At 39.2% G+C, this 20,711-nt stretch overlaps 2 protein-coding genes across 9 annotated transcripts in view; one reads left to right on the top strand and one right to left on the bottom strand.

The window, feature by feature from the left end:
- Positions 1–10: 10 nt before the first annotated feature.
- Positions 11–19,119, bottom strand: PREPL (prolyl endopeptidase like). Of its 8 annotated transcripts, none has more exons than XM_054193991.1 (15): positions 18,991–19,119; positions 17,723–17,965; positions 14,844–15,044; positions 14,257–14,323; positions 13,381–13,587; positions 11,282–11,405; positions 8,744–8,960; positions 7,969–8,154; positions 6,282–6,485; positions 5,355–5,530; positions 3,590–3,806; positions 3,246–3,395; positions 2,181–2,307; positions 1,029–1,135; positions 11–149 (listed from the first exon to the last, which is right to left on the bottom strand). In XM_054193991.1, exons 2-15 carry the CDS (start codon positions 17,939–17,941, stop codon positions 48–50), a joined length of 2,304 nt encoding a protein of 767 aa, XP_054049966.1. In that variant the 5' UTR covers positions 17,942–17,965; positions 18,991–19,119; the 3' UTR covers positions 11–47. The 8 variants fall into 8 exon arrangements, with proteins under 8 accessions (XP_054049966.1, XP_054049965.1, XP_054049964.1 ...); XM_054193990.1 differs by lacking the exon at positions 18,991–19,119 and adding an exon at positions 18,485–18,619 and having other exon boundaries at positions 17,723–17,995; XM_054193989.1 differs by lacking the exon at positions 18,991–19,119 and adding an exon at positions 18,485–18,616.
- The window catches only part of CAMKMT (calmodulin-lysine N-methyltransferase), a 225,941-nt gene continuing 224,247 nt past the window's right edge, over positions 19,018–20,711 (top strand). Inside the window, exon 1 of the mRNA XM_054194030.1 lies at positions 19,018–19,148. Within this exon, the coding sequence (XP_054050005.1) occupies positions 19,050–19,148 (99 nt within the window). The 5' untranslated portion in view covers positions 19,018–19,049. The remainder of the gene's footprint in view (positions 19,149–20,711) is intronic.

A 20,711-nucleotide genomic window follows, 5' to 3' on the forward strand; every position in this document is an offset into this window, starting at 1 on the left:
AGAAGGGGTTCGCTTGTCATATAAATAAAAATCTGACCCAAAGTTCTTCAGGTGGTCAGTGTGTTTATTAGCTGTTTGCAGGATTTCATGTGCTGTTGGAGATGGCATACTTCAAGTTCTTTGTTCAAAAAAGCAAGGTGTCTTGCAACCTAAAATAATGAAAATATTTTATTACAAAATAAAAAAAAATCCTTGCACTATAAACATTCAGATTTTGCACAGCTATTCTAATCTTCTTCCTTTCCCATACAAGTGATAAGCAGTACCTTGCCCTACGACAAGGCTTTTCCTGAAATAATTCGTTTTGGGAATAACTACCACAACGACCAAATAACACTTCCTAGGATTTGTTAAAATTAACAGTAACAAAATTTGTATCCAACTGTGATAGTCTGAGACATCAGTAACAATATGTCAGGTCTTGGCAGTATTTTGCTTTTAGCATCGTGCTTGTACAAAGCGCAAAATGTTGAAGCCTAATTGTAGTAGCGTCCCTTGATAGTACAGATCATGCATTTCAAAATGTGAAGATCAAACCCATCATATATGTTTTACTCGTGAGGAAGATGGAAGTAAATTAGCCAGTATGACAATTTTAAGCACTTAATACTCCACAGTGCAAGACTTTTCCTGCTGGAACAATGTTTTGCACAACTTTGAACCTTTCATTCAAAGCTCTCAGCACATTACAGTGGGAGTTTAATACTATTTTGAGGTGTAAGGCACAATGAGGTTCAATAATCTAGCTTTGTCACTGGCTCTTTTATATATATAAAAATATAGAGAGATATATCATTTTTTTATATATATAAAAACTCCTTTATATATATATGAAGCTAGCAGTTGCTCTTGCACTATGTATAAAAGGCTGCAAAAGCAACCTTAATTTCAGCAGGTGGTTGTGGTTTTTTTTTTTCTTTTAATACTTCAAACGTACACTCAGTGACTGGATGAACTCCTGAGGCTGAAGTATCAATCGAGGGGACCACCTCCCTCCAACCTGTTATGGAACATAACAGGGAACATACCTCATTCAGCGAATCCTCCCAAGATGAATCACAGTGACTGCCATTTGCCTGGATGTCTAAGATGATATTAGGGATCCAATTTCCTGGAACAATGAAGCTTGTGATCGCTTGACATTGAATGAACGAGGGAAAAGGTAAGTGGGGATGTGAGTTGTTTAGGGATAGATAATTCTGCCTTCTGTACTGACAGAATTTCTGTTGTTCCTTAAGAAAAAAGAAGGAATCAGCAGCTTGCTGGATGAACTATTTGTATGTCTATTAACTACATATTTGAAAAAAGTTTATATATTTTGCATGTTTGTTCTCTGAGTCTTTTTGGAAAGACGTACTTTTTTTCTTTCTGAGCAAAGACCACAACAGCAATTGCAGCATCTGCTATCCTTTCTCAACCATTGCAGTTGTGCCGCTAGCACAGAAAGGGGCATAATGAAATTTAGAAAAGCTAATGCAAGATCTATTTTGGTACTGATGGTAAAAGCCTCTGCCCAGATTAGATGGTACTAGGAAATAATAAGGCTTGAATGTGCTTTTTCCTGGAAACAGTCCCAAAGCTAGTGTTAAGTTTCAGGTATAAAAGCGTCTTGGCATTGTTGTCATTCAAACTTGGACTAACACCTGCAGTTTTAGCAAACTGGGAAAAGTAGGTTTTTATACAGCAGCAAAAATAAGATTTTTATCCATGTGTTGTTGAGAACTGCAGTCTGACCGTATCAGTAGCTGGACTAGACACCATGGGTTCAGCGAGCCCTCTCCAACAGTCACCATATTTGAGGCCTAGGAAAGACTAAGCCCAACTCATATTCTCCTACTCTTCATTTTTTTTTTTAATCTCAGAGGGTTTCCTGAACCTGTTGTGGTTTGTCACTATTAATATTTAACACACGGGTTTAACTATTTTCAGGCAGATTTAAAATACAGAGATACCTGGTCCCTCTTAAGGCTCTGGAGAGTGCATCTTAGCTGCGGTTTATCGATTTGTCAGTATGACTGCACATCTCATCCTTGCACATAATGGAAATTACTTCAGAGCTTTAGATACTGGATCGTATTGTACAAATAAATGCATTTAAGGAGGAGTCAGTCTCAATGATGTTTAATTATATGACTGCTAACGTTCTGGTTTAGTTATATCTGTATCTGTAATAGTCTTACCTTTCTTATTTGTGTTGCTGGCATGATCTAGCACAGCCTTTCTAAGTTTCTGAACATATCGTAGAACTCCTGCTAGTGGTATCCGTTGATCATTTTCATATGCCGTGATAAAAACTGAAGGGTAACACTGAGATTAAAAAACAAAACCAGTTAAATACTTGACGACTGATTTTTCTCATAAAGTGAGTAACAAATTCTTCTCCACTTTACTTGTTATGGTTTATCTAAAAGCACATCTATTACATAATTGCCTGCTCTTAAAAAAGCACTTTTATCACTATAACTGCAAAAAGTATTTTGGTATGAAAAATTACTTCATATTAGGGGATCATCTACTTGCAAAAGGTAATCAAAAGCATCCTCTACCCACTGGTAAAGGTCTGATACATGCTGATTATTACAAAAGAAGGGGAGTCATAATCATGGAATGGTTCACCCTAGAACAGTAGTTGTGGTTTAGTTTTGCAATCCTTCTACACGTAAGAAGTAGTTGGTTTTATATAGTTAGATTTTACTTAATGAACCTATGCAATACAGCTAACACACGTTGCGTCAAATAAAGATTTCCTCTGAGATGACAATGTCAAAGCTGTAGCTCCTTTTCCATTTCATTGTTTGCCTCTGAAAAGGTATTTAATCAGTGGAAAATACCTCCTTCCTCCTGTGACAAACTCTGCAAAACCCAGTAGAACAACAGAAACCCCCCACAAAAGGAGACAGTATTTTACATGTTGAGGTTTGTTATACGATAGAATAGGCTATTACTTCCTGGCAGTCCTATAAGAAAAACAGGTTTTGAAATCTATTGATTATTTAAGAGAAGGTGTTAGGTTAATTTAGTAGTCACTTTTGACTCCACATACTGCTAAGATTATTACTGAAATAGTTTATATTTGTATTGATGATTCATTTTAACACAAAGAAGCAGCTAAGACAATTCCAAAATGTGGGAGTTTAAAGCACTGAAAAGGTAAAATAGACTTTTTTTTTTTAAAAATTCCAGTTATCCTCTTCTTGTTTTCTTATAAAACTGCTACACTTTCCACACAGAAAGGATAGTTTTACCTGTGTCTTAATATTCTGGTATGGACAATAGCTTTTGATGTACTTCATACATTTTTCATCTGCTAATGGATTTCCCCATTCTTCCTGTTCTTCAATTGTCAGTGGGAGATGAGTTTTCATCATAGTATTTAGAACATCTACGAAAGGAGCCTTAGAAGTTGTTTAAAAGAAAAAAAAAAAGTTGGCAGATAAGACACAGGACCTCAAACGCCTAGGTCAAGGTTTTCTCAAACAAATGAGGAAAGCAAATTCTGAACTGGAATGTTTCCAATTCTGAAACTAGTAGAATGAAACAGAAAATACAGTTTAATGTCACAATCCATAAAAGGTCTGCAGCAACTCACCTGTAAAACCATGGCTCTGATAAGTTCCGGATCAGCGTTGCAGAGGGCTCCTGCAAGAACTCCTCCAGCACTGGCAGCTGCTAGTGCTGTGTATTTTGGCTGAGAAAATCCTAATTCATGTAGCAGCGTGATGCAAGCCTTAAGGTCATGGAGACCTTTGAGTTTATTTTGCTGACATCCATCTTTGTGCCAGCTAAGGCCTAGCTCTCCTCCACCCCTGAAATTTAAAGCAATTCAAGTTGGAGTCTTTTTGGAAAACACTACACAGCAAAGCTTCAGATAATGAAAGGCCAACAGCAGCCACAGGATTGCAAAACCATAGTTTGCCTTCCCAATTAACTCTTCTTTTCTCTGTTCTTGTTTTTACCCTCTATGGCTAAAATACACAACATGCAAATAAAAAAAATGCGTGCACGGGGACTGGTGAAAATCCTAACCGTGCCCTACTGTGCTTGTGTCCTGGAACTCACAGTAAAAGCACCACTTTAGGAAATGACACCGTCCTTGTAGGCAATACAAAATCAGACACGAATATTATCTTTTTATACAGGAAACTATTAACATATCTAAAACATTTTCAATACTTATATCACTAACACTGCCTGATCTAGTGGGAGATGTCCCTGCCCATGGCAGGGGGGTTGGAACTAGATGATCTTTAAGGTCCCTTCCATTTGGGTCCCCAACCATTCTATGATTTATGAAAAACTGTAAAATAGCATGTCTTAGCTCCACACTGAGCCTCTAAGGATTTGTCTTCTGCGTGGCTTAAATTTTGAGACTGTTAAAAAGTTGTTTTGGGTTTTTTTTTCTAGTTTGTGGATTTCAAATACTACTTGAAATGTTATATTTTGTACTACAGAATTTTAAAACTTATTTATTTTCCTTTTTCCGCAGCTGCAATTTTGGTTCTAAGTCATCTGAAGTTTCCTTATTAATGTTTCAAGTTTAAAATTAATTAACTGATTAGTCTGCCAGAATTCTTCATCTTTGGATGAAGAATCCATCTTCATCTAGGACTGACTTGCATCTTAAGATATTTAGAGGGGTGGGGAGGAAAAACAGCACAATGTTTGCCACTAAATATAGCAGGCTGGATATATTCGTATGCCGAATTTGTTTTGGAACTGGTATTTCAAACAATTGTTCATTCTCTCCTTTCCTTCCCCTCCCTAAAGTGATTCTTTTGTTATCTTCTTTATCTACTGAATTATTATCTCCATGAAAATGTGAAGCCTATTGTACATACTGGTTCTATAAAACCAATAGATTTGTAGCCAAACCTGGAGACAAAGGATTTAGCCAATAAAAGAACAAGGGATGCAGGTTAAATGCTTCGCTGTTGCTGTAGAAGGCAAATGGCTTTCAGAAGATGCAGACTGAACATTAGTACACAATGCCCTTGGAAAGAAAGGGAGGTAGCATGTCATTGCAATTTGAACATGTTATCAAAATTTTTCTTGAGTAAAGATGAGACAAGTAGTAATGAGACTTCAAAAGATTAAAAGTTGCATACAAACATCCTTTTGATTTAAAAAACCTAAATACAGTATGTAGTTTTAAGAGTACATTTTCCTGAGGTAAATTTATTTTTTTGTAAAAAAATACGTTAAAAAAAAATCTAAAAAGAGTTGGAAGTGAAAAGCATGAAGAATTAGGTATAGCTACATGAAAAAATAATTTCTGTACCTCTTCAGTTGCGTATCAAGAAATGTCTGTATATCCCACAGATTAAAATCTTAATTCCATTTTATATTTGACTTACCTAACATGGCAATATGCTAATATCCACCCCTCTTCAATTAACATCAGCTTCTCTTCTTTAAAGCTCATGTTCAAATCTATGCCATAAGCTCCATATACATGAACTAGAAGTGGTTTCCTGTGTAGCTCTTTAGAATTCATATTATGAAAAACTGTAATTGGCACCGAAGTTTCATCCTGGAAATGAAGGAGTATTTTACAATAAAGGACATTTCAGAAATCTCAATGACACATGGCAATGAAAACTTCAATTATTTATTTTAAAATGTGTTTTTTTGATTACAGTAATTTTTTTCACTTAGAATGTACAAAGCACTCTTGAAAAATAAAGCGAGAGACTGAACCTCTGCTGTGTAGGCTTACAGATGCAGAGTATAAAATTCATTTAAGTGCAACACCTGAGGAGCTTTTAAACTACCCAAGCACCCAAGTCTTCCTTCCCCCTTTAACACCGAGAATATCTATTATTAACAAAATAGTTTACCACTTACTGCAGCACAAACTCTTTATTAACATCTCCAATTTTTTAAACTTAGGCTGTTTAAACTTTTCTTTCTTGATCTATACTGTGCAGCTGGTTGTGGGGGTGCTCTTTTCAACAGCTGGCATCTTTTTCATTTGCCATGGAGAGTACGATACCGCAAATCAACTAGCAATTCTAAGTTATACTATACCAAGATTCTTGACTCATCGTGTACTGTTATCCCCTCTAGCATACCCAGGTTAATGGGGAAAAAAAAATATCTTATCACGACTTTTTCTTGTTCTTCTCTATAGCACTGAAGAAAACACCCACTGTTTAGTAACTATAGCACCAGCTGCTCTTTACATTTTTTAAATCTCCATTCCCTGCCAAATGCATTTTCTTTAAATGGGTGGGGAGGAAGGGGAGAATAAAGGGAATGGGAAAAGGACTGAAAAATCTTACCTTGCTTTTAGCTAGTAAACGTGTAGTGTGACAATTCGTAATAATTGGTACCTCTTGCACAGCTTGTTCAATGAGATTATTTTCTTTAAATGAATATGCAAAACGCTTAGGGGGGTGTACTGGGGAGGTGAGCTGAAAATAGCAAGTGCTGGTGGTATGCTCAGGATGAGATTCCAATTCAAATTCACAGGCCCATGTAGGTAGCTGAGAAAACACAGTATTTCAAGTAAGACCATTACACCGCTTCTGTGAATTTTGCCTAGTGTGTCCTTCAGAGGAAAAGACTTTGAATATCAGGCTAATTATCTTCAGCTTGTATGTAGCATAATCTGTATTTCTTTTAAATTCAGTAATGAAACAGTCAAAAAATGAAAGACTTTGGCAAACTTTTCCCCTAAGGCCACTGGAGAAAGTTTAACAATGAAATAAAAAAGAAAAAGAAATCCAAATTCAGTTTAAAATGGGCATTAGTGCAGATTTTGTTTTTAAATTAAAACATTCTTTGAAATGATTCTGCATTGTTTTTATTTTTTAGATCCTGTTTCCCCTCTGATTTCCAGTCCTCCTTCAACATGTTACGCAGCCAAGTCCATGTCAGTTGTTAAGCTTTTGCTGTGAGTTAGCTCAGTAATGCTAAGCCACTGAAAACCCCTGCCTCTTAACTTTGTTCCTAGTGCCAGCCATTGTGAAGAACAAAACCTTTTCCTGGCACATTCACCCTCAGACACTTACTGCTATTATATTTAAGATTTTTAACTCTGCTAGGAATAAAAGAAATCAAGATTCATTCTTTGAGAGCAGCAGGGACATAGTCAAGCCCTCTGCCAGGCCACTACTTACTTGGGTTAGATTGCCAGAGACTTCTGAAATGGCAGCAAAAGTCCAAGTTCTCCAGAGCAACTGTAGACCCTTTCTGAATAAATAAACTACGACCATTTTCAAAAATGAAGGGTTCAGAGACCATACAGTGTACTTTGTTGAAAACCTTTTTCTGTAGCAGTTGTATAGAATGCAGCATTGGTAGCTTGTCGCAATAAACTTGTGAATAGTTCAGATATTGTATTTTTCAGGCAAACAAATCAATTAGATATTTTATCTGAATGGTCTAAAGAAATGATGGTTTTGAATTGAGTCCCTTTGTTTTTAATCCACCAGTATTTAGCAACAACTAGAGAAGGGAAGAAATACTTTGCACAGATTGTACTGCAGTATTAACTCTTCCCATTTACTATGGGACAGTGTTCATACTTGCCTTCTGTATGTTCTGATCTCCCTCTGTGGGAGGGCCAGGCTTATTTCCGTTATTACACTGATGAGTGTAACTAAAAATAGGCCCAGTAAAACCAAGTAGAGTGTTTAGGGAATCAAGTCCTATTTTACATTACAAATCAGCTGTATTGTAAAGAGTTTGACTGCAATAAGTTGAAGAAAGAACCCGCTCATAGGATGGCTGCTCTCTAACTTTCTAAGTGCTGCCATAAGCCACCAGATGAAATCCTAAAGAACAGCCCCAGGTAATACAATTGGTCATAATGACAAACTTAGCAGTATTATAGTTTCCAAACCACTTCTAATCTTGGAATTTATCTTTCTTTTCATTATAACATTATGTTAAAAAAAAAAAAAAAAGAAATAGCACTGGAAAGATATAAAGATATTATGCTGCTTAAGCCAAACTAAAACATACCTTTATTGACTGAACTGAATGTGAAACAAAAGAAATCACGTTTAAGTACAGATGACCAGCATTCTTCAGGAACATAATACAGCGATCACTGAACATCTCCAAGTCTACTAGTTTGGTTTTCTTTTCCAGTGCATAAACTAACTGCCAGTTCTCCATGCCACTAGAAGCAACTGGTGCCTTCATCAACTATAAAAACAAAAAACAACCTTGCATTACTAAGATGTAATAAGAGTTACAGATGAGATGTACAGACATACAGGTGATCTCATGCAATATTTTTACTGCAAAAAATTATTAGTTTGTATTGAGGGGGGCGTTGCCTGACTAAAACTGGTGGTTTTTAAACTCTCTTTCCTTGGGCAGAATGGAAGAACAATTCAGTAATGTTTGGAAATATAAGTTCAATTCTTGTAGATTAATCTATAGAAGATTTTCAGGCAGTTGTTAAGCATTTTCTGCGTGGCCAGCAGAACTGTAGGTGGCTTAATTATATACACTGAGATCACCAACTTAAAATTTAATATAGGGGAAATGACTGTTAAAGCATACTCGTTTCTCGATGTTGCCAAAGGAGTTAGAATCAAATTACCATGCTACAGGTGAGACTCCATGTACTACTATCAGTCTTTCAATCCGTGCAGCGCTCTATGTAATTCTCTTAAATTATTTCAGTAAGCTGTGAAGCACAGAACTAAAAGCCAGCCTTACTATTTCTATATGATCTGCAACAGGTATCTGAATGAATCCTATGAATCTTGTTATCAGTTAAAATTACCTTATATTCTGCAGGTTCTCCGTATGTAGTAAGAATATATAACTCGTCATTTCTGTGCTCAATATGGTAAATGAGCCCTTTTGTTCGTGCTTGTACAAGAGCAGGTAACCTAAAAGGATGTCTACAGTCAACCAGCCAAACTTCCGAGGTTGTCTTGCTGTTGCTGTTGATAGTGAGAAAATGCCTATCTTTTGTGCAATAGATGTCCACAAAGAATCTAAAAGGAAATAATAACAAAAAAAAAGCTTAAACTTGATATTACTATTTTAAAAATGCATTGGTTGTTTCAGAGTCATGGGCTTCCACCTGCAAGGTAAGAAACAGCATGCCTGTAAGCAGGCTGGGGAAATTCCAGACTACTTGGTTACCAAACCCACTCCTACTGCATTTATTCTGGGATTCAAAAACCCACAATCTTGTGTGTGAAACCTGAAATCTGCAAGGAAAGCAGTTCAGTTGTTGCCCAACTGAATTCAGGTTTTTGCACCACTGAGACAGACTGGAAGCTCACTGATGTATATAGGCTTTAAAATTCAGGCAAAAGGTAGAACTTTTTATTGAGCTCGTAACCCTATTTAAAAAAAAAACTCGTAACAGATAATTAAATTGAAATTAATAAAGGCCATCATGTGGGAAATGCAATAACAAAAGGAAAGCAGGAGCTATTATAAATCGATAAAAAGCCTAAGTGCTACTGACTTAACTTTGTCTGAAGGAAGTAAGACAAAAAAGACTATTTTTTAAAAAAAGTACAGAGACCTATATGAGGCCCACTGAGGACAGTGTTGCAGTGATAAAGCTGGAAACTAGGAACTGGTTTTGGAACTATCTAAGAAACTAGGAACTATCTACTGGTTTTAAATGCTTCTAAAATCCAGAAACAGAAAACAGAATGATAACCAGTGGCTGGATGGCTGGATATTAGACAAGTTCAGGCTGAAATTCAGATTCAAACTTCTATGAGTCATCCTAATTAATTGGAATGTCACATCTTGGGACAGAGCAGTTTCTTTGCCATTTTGAATCTTTAAGACTGGATGTCTCTAAAGGCAAAACTGTCCAACACAAAGATCCAGAAGGTTTCATCAAGAAATTGCAGGGTTGAGTACTGTAATCTGCATCATACAGATCAGATACATGACTGCAATAATGATCCCTCTAGACTTCAAAATATTTGACTGGTGAAGGAAAGGATGCTTTAGATACCATTTTCAGTGCCTTTAATTATTTGCAGGTGGAGGAACTCCAATTTTTTTGGTACTATTGTTTTTTTCTAATTGCACCCTCCTGACATCTTTAGGAGGACAGGCACAGTGGGGGATCTAAAGTCTGCAAAGAATCAGCCTCCTGCCTCTCTAATACACACGAATTTGGCAAGAGTGCGGCACTGCATTCAGCAGAGATTCCAACAGTTCAGCTCTGCTAACCTTACCTCTAAGAGAGTCAAGCTGAAAGGCAGGTCATAACTTCTCCCCAAGGACTCTGACCTTGATATTACAATTTTTTTTTGTCTTTTTAGCTTTTTTTTTTTAAGGAAGTCGAGAAATTTTAAGCTTCTAAAAAAGATATATATTTGATTGCATCTAAAAGAGCTGGTTAGATGTAGAATGGAACTGCTCAATGGCAATATAAAAGAATGTCTTGCCATCTCCAATGAACAAGTGAGTTCTGCTATGAGCTGCAATAGCACATGAACCTTTAGAGTAAGTTTCTAGTAGATTTACTGTAATGACTATGACCTTCAGAATTATGCCAACAGTTTCCCTGTGGGGGAGTGTCAGGTCAGTGCAACTTGATTTTCCAAAAGTATGCATCAAATGCAGCTGGAACAAAAGGATCTTATTTACTCCATCTCAGTTGAGGATTTTTTCCTTTTTTTTTTTTTTTTTTAAGATGAAAGTATAATTGAAATTTCTTTACTTAGTATGTAACTTGAATTAAGAATAATCACAAACATTTATGGAATGCTGTGTAAAACTACCACATGCTACATGGCTGAAAAAACTAGTTCTGCACTCAATTTAGCAAGAGCTTTCTTGTCTTCCTAAACCCCTGCTTAAAGAAAGGTTATTGAGAGGGTATTCAGTCAACAATGGTTCTGTCTCTGGGAATGCTGTAATGATTTTGCTCATCCATTACCCAGAGCAAGGATTAGCCTGAACTTCTATGTTTTTTAAAAGATGTATCAGACATCAATAGCAGAGAAAACAAAATGAAATCCACAGTCTGATTTACCCTGTATGAAACTGTCACACATTCATTAAAGGACACCCTGACCTGAGACTGACCTTGACATTTATAAACTCAGCTGAACTCGTGAGGTAAGAGAGGAAAGTTAAATCTCTGTTGATCACATATCAAGAAGAGAACAGAACACATTCTCAGACTGCATAAGGCACTACTGACAGCAGAACACAACTTAAAAATGCCTTTTACCATTTGGAATACGGTATGAAAGAACTTGTTTTCCAAATCAATTATATTTTCTTATAAAATGCTCTAGAATACATAAAGGACTTGTTATATTTTAGGTATTACCTTGCATCTTGTTCTGTATAAACTAACTCAGTATGTTTCTGATTAGTGAAAGTGGTCACAAACACATTCTGGCATTTAAGGTTCTTCTGACTTGTGTAATACAGAACATCATTTGTAGCCCATTCTGGAAAAAAAGACAAATGCATATCAAATTTGGAACAGCATATACTATAACTGAGAGAAAATGGAGCTCCATGAACACTGGACCCAATGCTAAAAAAGGTGGATTGCAGCTGACATGGAACTGAGGACAGCACTTCTACATCCCAGAGGCTGGGATGTAAGCCTGTGCGGTAAGCCACAAAAAGATTTTTTTCCATGCTTTCTCTGAAACTCACAGAACAAGACTGTAGTAATATACTAAAAAAAAAAAAAAAAAAAAAAAAAAAAAGGCACAGGATAATGTTCCAGGGCCCAGGAAGAGGAAGCTCTTGACCCTGTGGGGGCTCTGGAGGTAACAGGAAAATAGAAGATGTGTGGCTGTTTAAAACTGAGCAGAGAAACAGAGGTTTGCTGGAGTCAGCAAGATAATAGAGGGTATGAGCTCTGCACCAGTGCATGTGACTGCATGCAAACCGTTTAGAGAAAAGAGATGATGTGTGTGCCCCATGCGTACTGTTGAGATAATTCTACAGTTTTCTATGCTTGTATATGTGTTCATCAACATCATAAATGTGTAAATACAGGAACCTTCCTATTCTGAAGTTTAATAATCTGACAGATCCAGCCAAATTACTGCTATCTCTGCTGCTCCTATAGCCACCAGAATGATGTTTAATACATAAGCTTTAAAAAGTTATTGTATGCTGTGTTATGCATAAATACTAATTTTCAGTACAAAACCCAATGTGGCTCTGAAGTGCACAAGTAGCTGAGGGTTCACTATGAAGACAAGACTTTAGAAGGGAAATCTAAGTTCTTCTATAGCCTAGCATTTAAAAACCCACAGATGTAAATTTTCAAGAACTTTCATTTGTCTGCCTGCTATTGCGAATCATACAATACAAGCATATACTTTACAAGTTGTCATAAGGTCTAATTCTCTTGCTCACCCCTGTACCTCACTTAACCTAAGTCTACAAAATGGGTGTAATATCTACCATTCTGATAGTCATTTTTTGTACTCGTACTGTCTGTCATGATCTGTCACACCTATGTAGGCAACAGGGAGTTGGTTTCTTATACATACTGATTCTTCCAGACAAACAGATGTTCAAATAAAGTATAGTGAAAGATGTCACTGCCAAATTTGCAGGCCTGGTTTTCAACAGGCATTATAATCTTCAATTGTGCAAACACAACATTAACTTCTTGCTACTCTTCATTTTTGTAACTGGGCAGTCTTACCTAGAGTTTTAAATTTTTGTCCTGCTCAAGCAAATTGCTTACTGCACCATATATCCTAGATGACATCTAACAATATAATCCAAAATACAAGATGTGGAACACTGTATGCACACTATTGCACTCTTTTTGATATGTTCTTTAACATGCCATAAAAAAAAATCCCATTCACTTCAGTTTACCTCTGCTTATTTTAACAGCACTGCAAAGCTCTGCAATATATTTTGAAAGAACTGACTTATGGCCTGACTGGTGACTTTGGGCTCTAAATTGTGACTCACATCCTACAGTCCAGTTGAAATTCCAGCCAATACTTAATAGTAGGCAGCACTTGCACACTTTCCAGTGAAGGTAAGTGCCTACAGCTATCAGTGACTCTGGTTGTAGCTGTAAGGGTTTAGTAACTGTACCATTTCTCAAAAAGACCTTTATACTGCAACCAGTCATGTCAGTAGCTTTGTTAAAAAGCGTATTGAATTAAATAAGAAGATATGTATGACTTTTCAAACATGTATAAACGCTTGCTTTTACAATAAAAGAAAAGTTGTATCATGAAAACAGTCACTTTCATCCACATCAGATAACTTGCAATTGTGCACTGTGGAAGAAATCATAAATAAGAAACAATTCAACAGCTATAAGGATTAAATCTAAAAATGTTGCTTATTTCTTTTAAATATTTTTATATGATTTGTAGACTAACAAAAATGTGCAGAAAGCTGGTGTGATCCACAGCGTATTTATAAACAACTTACCAAAACTAAATACACTTGGAATTACTTCTTCCACGGCAGGAAAATGACCAAGTTTCATAATAACGCAGGTTGCCTCTTCAGAATTGTCACTTTTTAAGCTGATTGCCATGTATCTCTGATCTGGTGAAATTCTGATCCGTTGAATAAAGGCATCAGAAAAGCCAAGATCTTCAGTACTGAATAAAATGTCAACATTTCCTTCATCTACTACATACAAAAAAAAAAAAGCAAAAAAAATCCTGTAATTAAGGCACTGTCAAAATGAACAGTGATTGTTAATGCCTGTATTTAACAAGTCTGCCTGCAGTATTCACAAGTATACTGCTGGAATTTATTAACACCAAATATTTGTCTTGCAAGATACTTGCAAATGCACTTTGTAAAAATAAGCAAAAAATTACAGTTCCAGGGAAAAAAAAAGTCCTGTAGTTATTATTAAAAATATTTTAAAAGTGTAGATCTTAGCTACTAGTAAATGTACTAAATTTTAAAGTTCAGATACCTAAGCACAGCTGCTTTTACTAATTACAAGTACTAATTTTTTTTTCCACCCCTCAGGAACAAAAAAGCATGAATGTGCTTTTCCTGTTTCAAAATGTTAAGTTAGGGCTCTGAAAAAAAGTGACTTCTCTCTTTTCTCTCCAGAAACTTGCCGTAGTATCAATGTATACTCTTCCCTAACTCTCTTCACCTCACCTTTTCAGATTCAGGATTCTAGAACTATTAATCAACCATTAAAGAATTTTATAAAAGTATTTTTAGTTTAGTTATTTTAAGAAAGAGAGTGATTAAGCTTTAATGTAAGAAAAGTACACTAAGTGATACATGCACAACATTTTTAACAATCGTACCATGTTAGGAAGAGAAATCCCTTACCATCATCTCCTTTTGAAAGAAATATGCAGCCGTTCTCTTCAAAGTACACATTCTCTCCAAACCTGATCTGTTCAATACAAACCAAACATGTTTCAAGTCCAACGTATAGTCAGACTATTCCCTTAGAATCCCCATTTTCAGTCATTGTTCTGTACAAGACAATTTTAACATACACAAATGACAGAACAGCACATATATTTGATACTATAGAAGGAACTGCATGCATCAGAAAGGTTCTTTCAAAGTTAGGCTACTTAAGCTACCTATACTTGCTCTAAATTTAACAAAAGCCTCAGATCACCTGCAGTTGCTCTTGTAACTTACAATCTCTTGTATTCTTCATCAAAAAGTCAGCTGATCATTGTATCTTTACTTGCTTTTGCATATGTTGAAATTAAGGTAAATACACTATCATAACAGGTATAAGCTGGTTTAAACATACGCTGTTACTATCCACAATTATTAAAATATTCAATACTTGAAAGTACCACCATAAAATAATCACTAAACCAGCATTTTATAGCAGGAATGGTTTCACTGCCTTTTATTTGTACTCTGTGAGGACAAATGTATTTTTTGCCACTTACCCTTGGGCTTCCTGAATTGAACATACACTTGTTGTGCAATTCTTCTAATTTTTCCTTGATTCTTTTTGTCATGGCTTTGTACCCTTCTGAAATGTCATTCCAGTTTTCCTGCTCTGATTTCAGAAGATCCTTGTACAAATGCGCGGATGTTGTTATGGATGTATTTTGCTTCCTTTTGGAAGGGATTTTTGTTCCTGCCTGCTAAGTAAGGAAAGACAACAATGGCTACAAGCCAGCGCTCTGTACTACAATATGAATATACTGAGGCATTAATGATATTTCCTGAGCTACAGACACAAACCAACTTTGTATTATTACAATAGTACGTGTCATTAAAAAGAAAAACCACAGTTGGAGCAAGTTTTTCTTTTCAGTTCTTCCTGATATTTAGGGAGGCGTTGTCAAATGTGCTTTATACGTTTATTGAGGTCTTCTCTTCAAAATTTAGAGTACTATTAATGTATGCTCCTAATTCATTACTTGTAAATATGTTTGGCTTTGTTCTAGAACTACTTTTTAGTTAATTTTTATATAATCCTGTTGTTTTTCCTTATTCAGAGGTGTTTTCTCATATTTTTCCTGTCTTAAGAGCATCATCTCTCATTTCCTTTCCTAGACAACAATGCCACCCACAACACTGTCCCTGTACCTAGGAGTCTTAGCAGCTTGTTCAGCTTCTTGCTCCACCTCCTCAAAAGTGTTAGTATAAATGTTCATAAGGCACAGAATGAAGTGAAGCAGTGAACTGATATAGGTTCTGCAAAAATTTTATCAGGAATAAGCTTAGCAATCTGGTTTTCCGTGCTTCATGAGCAGACTACTGCTTCCTCATTGCCAACAAAGCTGTCTTCTCTTGTAAAAATGTTTAAAATGTGTTAAAATTGCTAGCACAATGCTACTTCTTTTTGCTTGCTATAAAATCTCATTTAATCAAATAATAAGCTTAACAACATATATTACAATATGTAACACTACACAGATCACACAAAGTAGCATTTTATAACACTCAGTGTATTATGTGAATGTGTCTAAAATTAAAAACCAGCATATACCTTTTACCCCATCCTCACTTTTCATCAAGAACTGTTGTTTTTTTCCTGATTTGTCTTCACAAATGCGTAAGATCTAAAATATGAATGTTACGAGTAGGCTTTGGAAGGAGGAGAAACTATCTGCTCCAGTTACCAAACTCTTTATGAACGTAAACGACATCATTCATGACAGCATATTGAGTGTTCATTACTGGTTCAGACCAATAGTCCCTCTAGTCTAGGTTATCAAATCAGAAGCTTCAAGTCAAATAAACTGTGAAAGCCTTTAGAGAAGCTCTGGAGCAACTGTGTAACTGGCCAAGGTAAAGAAACGGCAGGACACGTTAATCACACCACCTTCTCTCCACTCAGTGGAAAAATTGCTATAAGAAAACCCCATTCCCCAAACCAAAAGCGAACAAAAAGCCAACAGTGCACACAAATGAATACTTGGGGAAGCATAAGAATGGGACAAGCACAGATGATATTCCCCAAACCTTCAATGACTTTAGCTCAGGAATTTCCCGAGCTGAATGTGGTTTCTGGATAGGTAAAAAGTCTCTTTCATGTGCATGTATAATCTCTCCTTGTACCTATGTAAAATTTTAGCATCCACAACTTATTTTGGCAAGTTCCACACTTTATGCATCTTTTGATGATTTCCCTCCGTTTGTTTTCAACAGTTTCCATTGTATTTATTTGGAAATATTATATAGAGCTGGTGGCCACAGTGTAGGTATATATTAGAGTTACTATGCACCTCCCTTGCCTGGGGAAAAAACAGTCATCTAGAAGAGCATATAGAAAGATTCTGAGGATAGCAGAGGATCTCAGTGACAACTGGGTTGCAAACATTTGCTCCAAAGCAAACAGGCACAGCTTCCTCTCAGGTGAAAACCACCTGTGTTTGTATCCTGGAACCAGTGTCATAGATCAACATTTGTAACTGTGTTAGTGAACTGCCAATGAATAAACAAAACCACACATTCTCATCCACCAAGACTTCATACGTGCTCCTTGAAACACCTGTTTATGTTTCAGACACAGGCTTAGGAACTGTTTATGTTATGGTTAGAATTAAGAAGGTTACAAGATGATCTTTGGGTCACCTTTGAAGAAACTGTCAACCTGCAACAATTTTAGAACAACCATGTACCCATCTGAAAACATGTTTAAGAAACCAAAGCACCAATCTTTTTAAACAGTACTTATGCATATAAATCGGTTTACGGGCTGTCACACTGCAGTAAGCTTTTATAATACCTTTAGCAAACTCCGTATTAGAAACATAGGAACAGAAGACCTGAAATTATTTCAGACCATTTTCTGACACTGTGCATGACACATTGCAACCCATTTACACAATATTTACTAACAGAAATAAATCCAAGTACCTTTTAAAGCATAGTTTATCACATGTGAATACAATTATGAGAAGTCAATAGAATATTTTAATACAGTGCAAACCATGACTTCGTGGTCAGCACAGAAAAAGTCAAGTTTTCTTGAGCCAGGTCACAGTGGTTAAGTCTGATGTCATCAGTTTGGACACTGCCTCTACACTAGCTGATCTCTCACAGTTTTCTCCTGACACTATCCAAATCTTCCTGGAAGATACCGATTTCTTTTAAAACTTCTACAGCAGGAAAATCAATGAAAATGCAGCTTTATATCAAAACAGTATAGGACAGTTGAAAAATGGTATATGTCTTTGAACATAACTGAAATCCTAGTATTTATCTCTCTGCTTCAAATTCTTTAGGAAAAATGTGTTTCCTCAACATTTGAAAAACACGGCTTTCTTGCCAAGGTGGTCACTGACATTAAGTCTATAGTAAAACAGCATACCTTGCAGGAAAAGAATCTCCAAGGCACGATGCTTCCAGGTGGCACAGTCCGGTGTGTGCATGTACCTCCTGAACAGTCCAGGATGTGGCATTTTTGGTGTTTTATTTTACTATAAAGACATACTGTTTGAAGATGGTTATGCTTAGAGTAGTATTTGACACTGAAGCTCAGCCCTTGGAGAAGATTTCGCAGTCCAACACACGTTGTCCCAACCTTCATTTCTTGATAGTCAATCTGAAATTTCTAAAAATCCCCAATGGCTGATCACGTTCACTGTGTACGTGAAATATACGTTAACATAAACTGAAAGCAAAACTTTCTCTCTTTCAAAGAAATGAGACTGATTCATTAAGCAAATCGGGTAAGAAACAGTAAAACTTAAGCTATTTTCTTAACAACTGGTTAACGTGGTTCCTGGTGATTGAAAGTTTAACTCTAGTGACACTTTCAATGAAGAGAAAAGAAGGTGCAACTGTGCATGTTTAGATGTTGAAGAAGCAAAAAGCTGTGAAGGGTTCGGGGAAGTTTTTTCCCTTTTCATAAGCATCGTATAACAATAAAATCACTTTATCTTAAGAGGGTAACTTGACAGCAAGAGCTGAGCCCCCTCCTGTCAGGAAAACTGCCAGGTTTGCAACTCGGCGAGGGGGCAGTAAAGGCCCGCACGTTCCACCGTCCCGTTCCCCGTCCCGCCCGGGCAAGGGCCAGAGAAACCGCTCCGGCCCCGGCCGGGCCCCGCTCCCCGCCAGCCCTGCCCCTCACCGCCGCGGCGAGGCCGGGCCAACGCCGGGCAGTGCCCGCCGCCCGCGCAAGGACTCGCCGTCGCCGGACCCGCTCTCCCTCCGGCGGGGCCGCCCGGGATGGAAGATGGCAGGCGAGCAGGAGCGGCTCCTCGCTCCCTCCCGGGACTGCCCGTAGCCAAGATGGCGGCAGGGCGCTTCAGCCGCCAGCCGCGGCGGGCCACCACCGCTGATGTCAGGGCGGAGCCGCCGCGCGCGGGCGTTCGCACGCCGAGCGGGCTGGCACCGTTCCTGCCGTGGCTTCCTCAAGCGGCTCCCGTTCCACGCACTGTTTCGCCCCCGGGCGCGGAGGCCACAGGCGACCCGTCCTGAGGCACCCTCCGGTGCGCCTGAAGAACGGGGCGTAGCGCGGCAGCAGCCTGTCGCCTCAGCGCTGCCCTTACCAAAGATGGCCACCCACTTCCTCCCCCTCAAGCCCTAAGCCGGCTGGTCCTGGCCACCGCTGGAGGCTCAGCGGCAAGTCCTCGCCGGCCAGGGCAGCGCTCTCCGCCCGCCGTGGGGGTGGTCTGCACGCTCCTCGCTGCTGCATGGCTGAGGCTGCCGGTTCTCCGGCCCGTCCCGCCGCGGGCAGGTGCAAGGGGAGCGGTGCGGGAGCGGCCAGAGCCCGCTGGCGGCTGCTCGGACAGGTAGGGGGAGCCCGCGGGCGGGAGGGGATGGCGGGGCGGGCCGGCGGCGCAGCCCGAGGGGAGCGGAAGGGCGCTCCTGTCCCCTGACGCGGCGGCGACGCCTCGGGCCGGGGCGGTTCGCGTTCCCCTCTCGCCCCTCCGGCGCTGGGTTGCCGCGACCCCGGGGGCGGCGGGCGGTCGCGGGTCTATGTGGCCGGTGGCTCGTAGCGCCCGAGGGGCCGGGCTGTGCCCTGGGCGGGGGGGGCTGAGGCCGGCGGTGCGGAATCCTGCGGGCGCGGGGGCCGTGTGGAGAGCCGCGCTGAGGAGAGATGCCCGCACCCCTGACGGGAGGACTGCGAGGACTAGTAAGGGGTTTGCAGTCCTCTTCCTGCGAAAAAATAATAAAAATATATACACATAAGCACACGCACACGGGTCTTTTAAGCATGCCGTCAGGGGATCCAAAAAGCAATCTGTGGTCTTAATAGGCAGTGTTAAGGGGAGGAGGGTTGGAACCCCTCAGCACCCCACAGCCTGCGGGCACTGGCCTGGTGTTTTCAGCAGGGGTTTGGCACCTTTCGTGGGTGCTGGTGGAGCTGGTTATTGTGGCTGCTACCCAATTCCCACCCTTCACACACACACCCCCAAACTGCCTCTAGTGGGGAGCTGGGGCAAGACCCCGCTCATCTGGCAGCCAAAATGGTGCTTTGCTGGTGGCCTGGTGAGCCCTGGGGCCTGGCCTGAGAAGGGAGAAGCAGCAAGTGGTTACGCCTGCGCTCCAGCCTTCCGTACTTTTTTGGACCCTTTAGGAGCAAAGGTTTGAAAGGATTCCTCTGCAGATGAGTATATATGCTGAAAAACCCCGCTCAGTTTCATTAGTTGTTATTGTTATTGAGGGTGATATTTACAGCCCTAGCTTAAACGTTGAGTTTTGTGCAGATGGATGCGTGGAGCTGCCCCAGGCCGAGCTCTCCCCAAGAGGGCGCAGTGGCAGCAGCTGGGTCTGATGGTGGCAGCTGGGTTGAAAAGGGGCACCTGGCTGCAGTTGGGTAACAGAGAGGGAGGTGTGGGGAGGTTAGTATCCACCCTTTCTTTGTTTTTGGTTTGCAAATACTCTGGACCTGTTCAACAGGACAAACTTCTGTTTTGTTACACTCTAAAGCAGGAACCGTCAAAGTTATTGGTAGGAGTATCAGGTTTGTCTTTGTAGGTTTCTGTTCTAGCAGACTATGTAAGCTGTGCTCCGTGGCTATACTAGCTGTTCCTTCTTTTCAACATACTGCCTTTGGCATATCCCTGCCTCTTAAAATCCTAAGGAACTTTTCATAACCATGGAATGACGGTATGAGGGGTGCATGTAGGTATTTGGGGAGAAGGCTTCCATTTCTTCCTCAAACTACATTTGTCTGTGACCTTTTCCTCTGTAGATTCCCTGGGTTTTTCCATGTTCTTTAGCTTTTCTGTTGATTTTTATATGGTACAATGAGCAAGGATCAATTTAATCTTACTGGTACATCTGAAATAAAAATCAGTTCTGCACTCTTTACTACGGTGATGCTTGGATCTATCTATGGATTGGGAGAA

Source organism: Rissa tridactyla, chromosome 3, assembly GCF_028500815.1.
Source record: "Rissa tridactyla isolate bRisTri1 chromosome 3, bRisTri1.patW.cur.20221130, whole genome shotgun sequence".
NCBI lineage: Eukaryota > Metazoa > Chordata > Aves > Charadriiformes > Laridae > Rissa > Rissa tridactyla.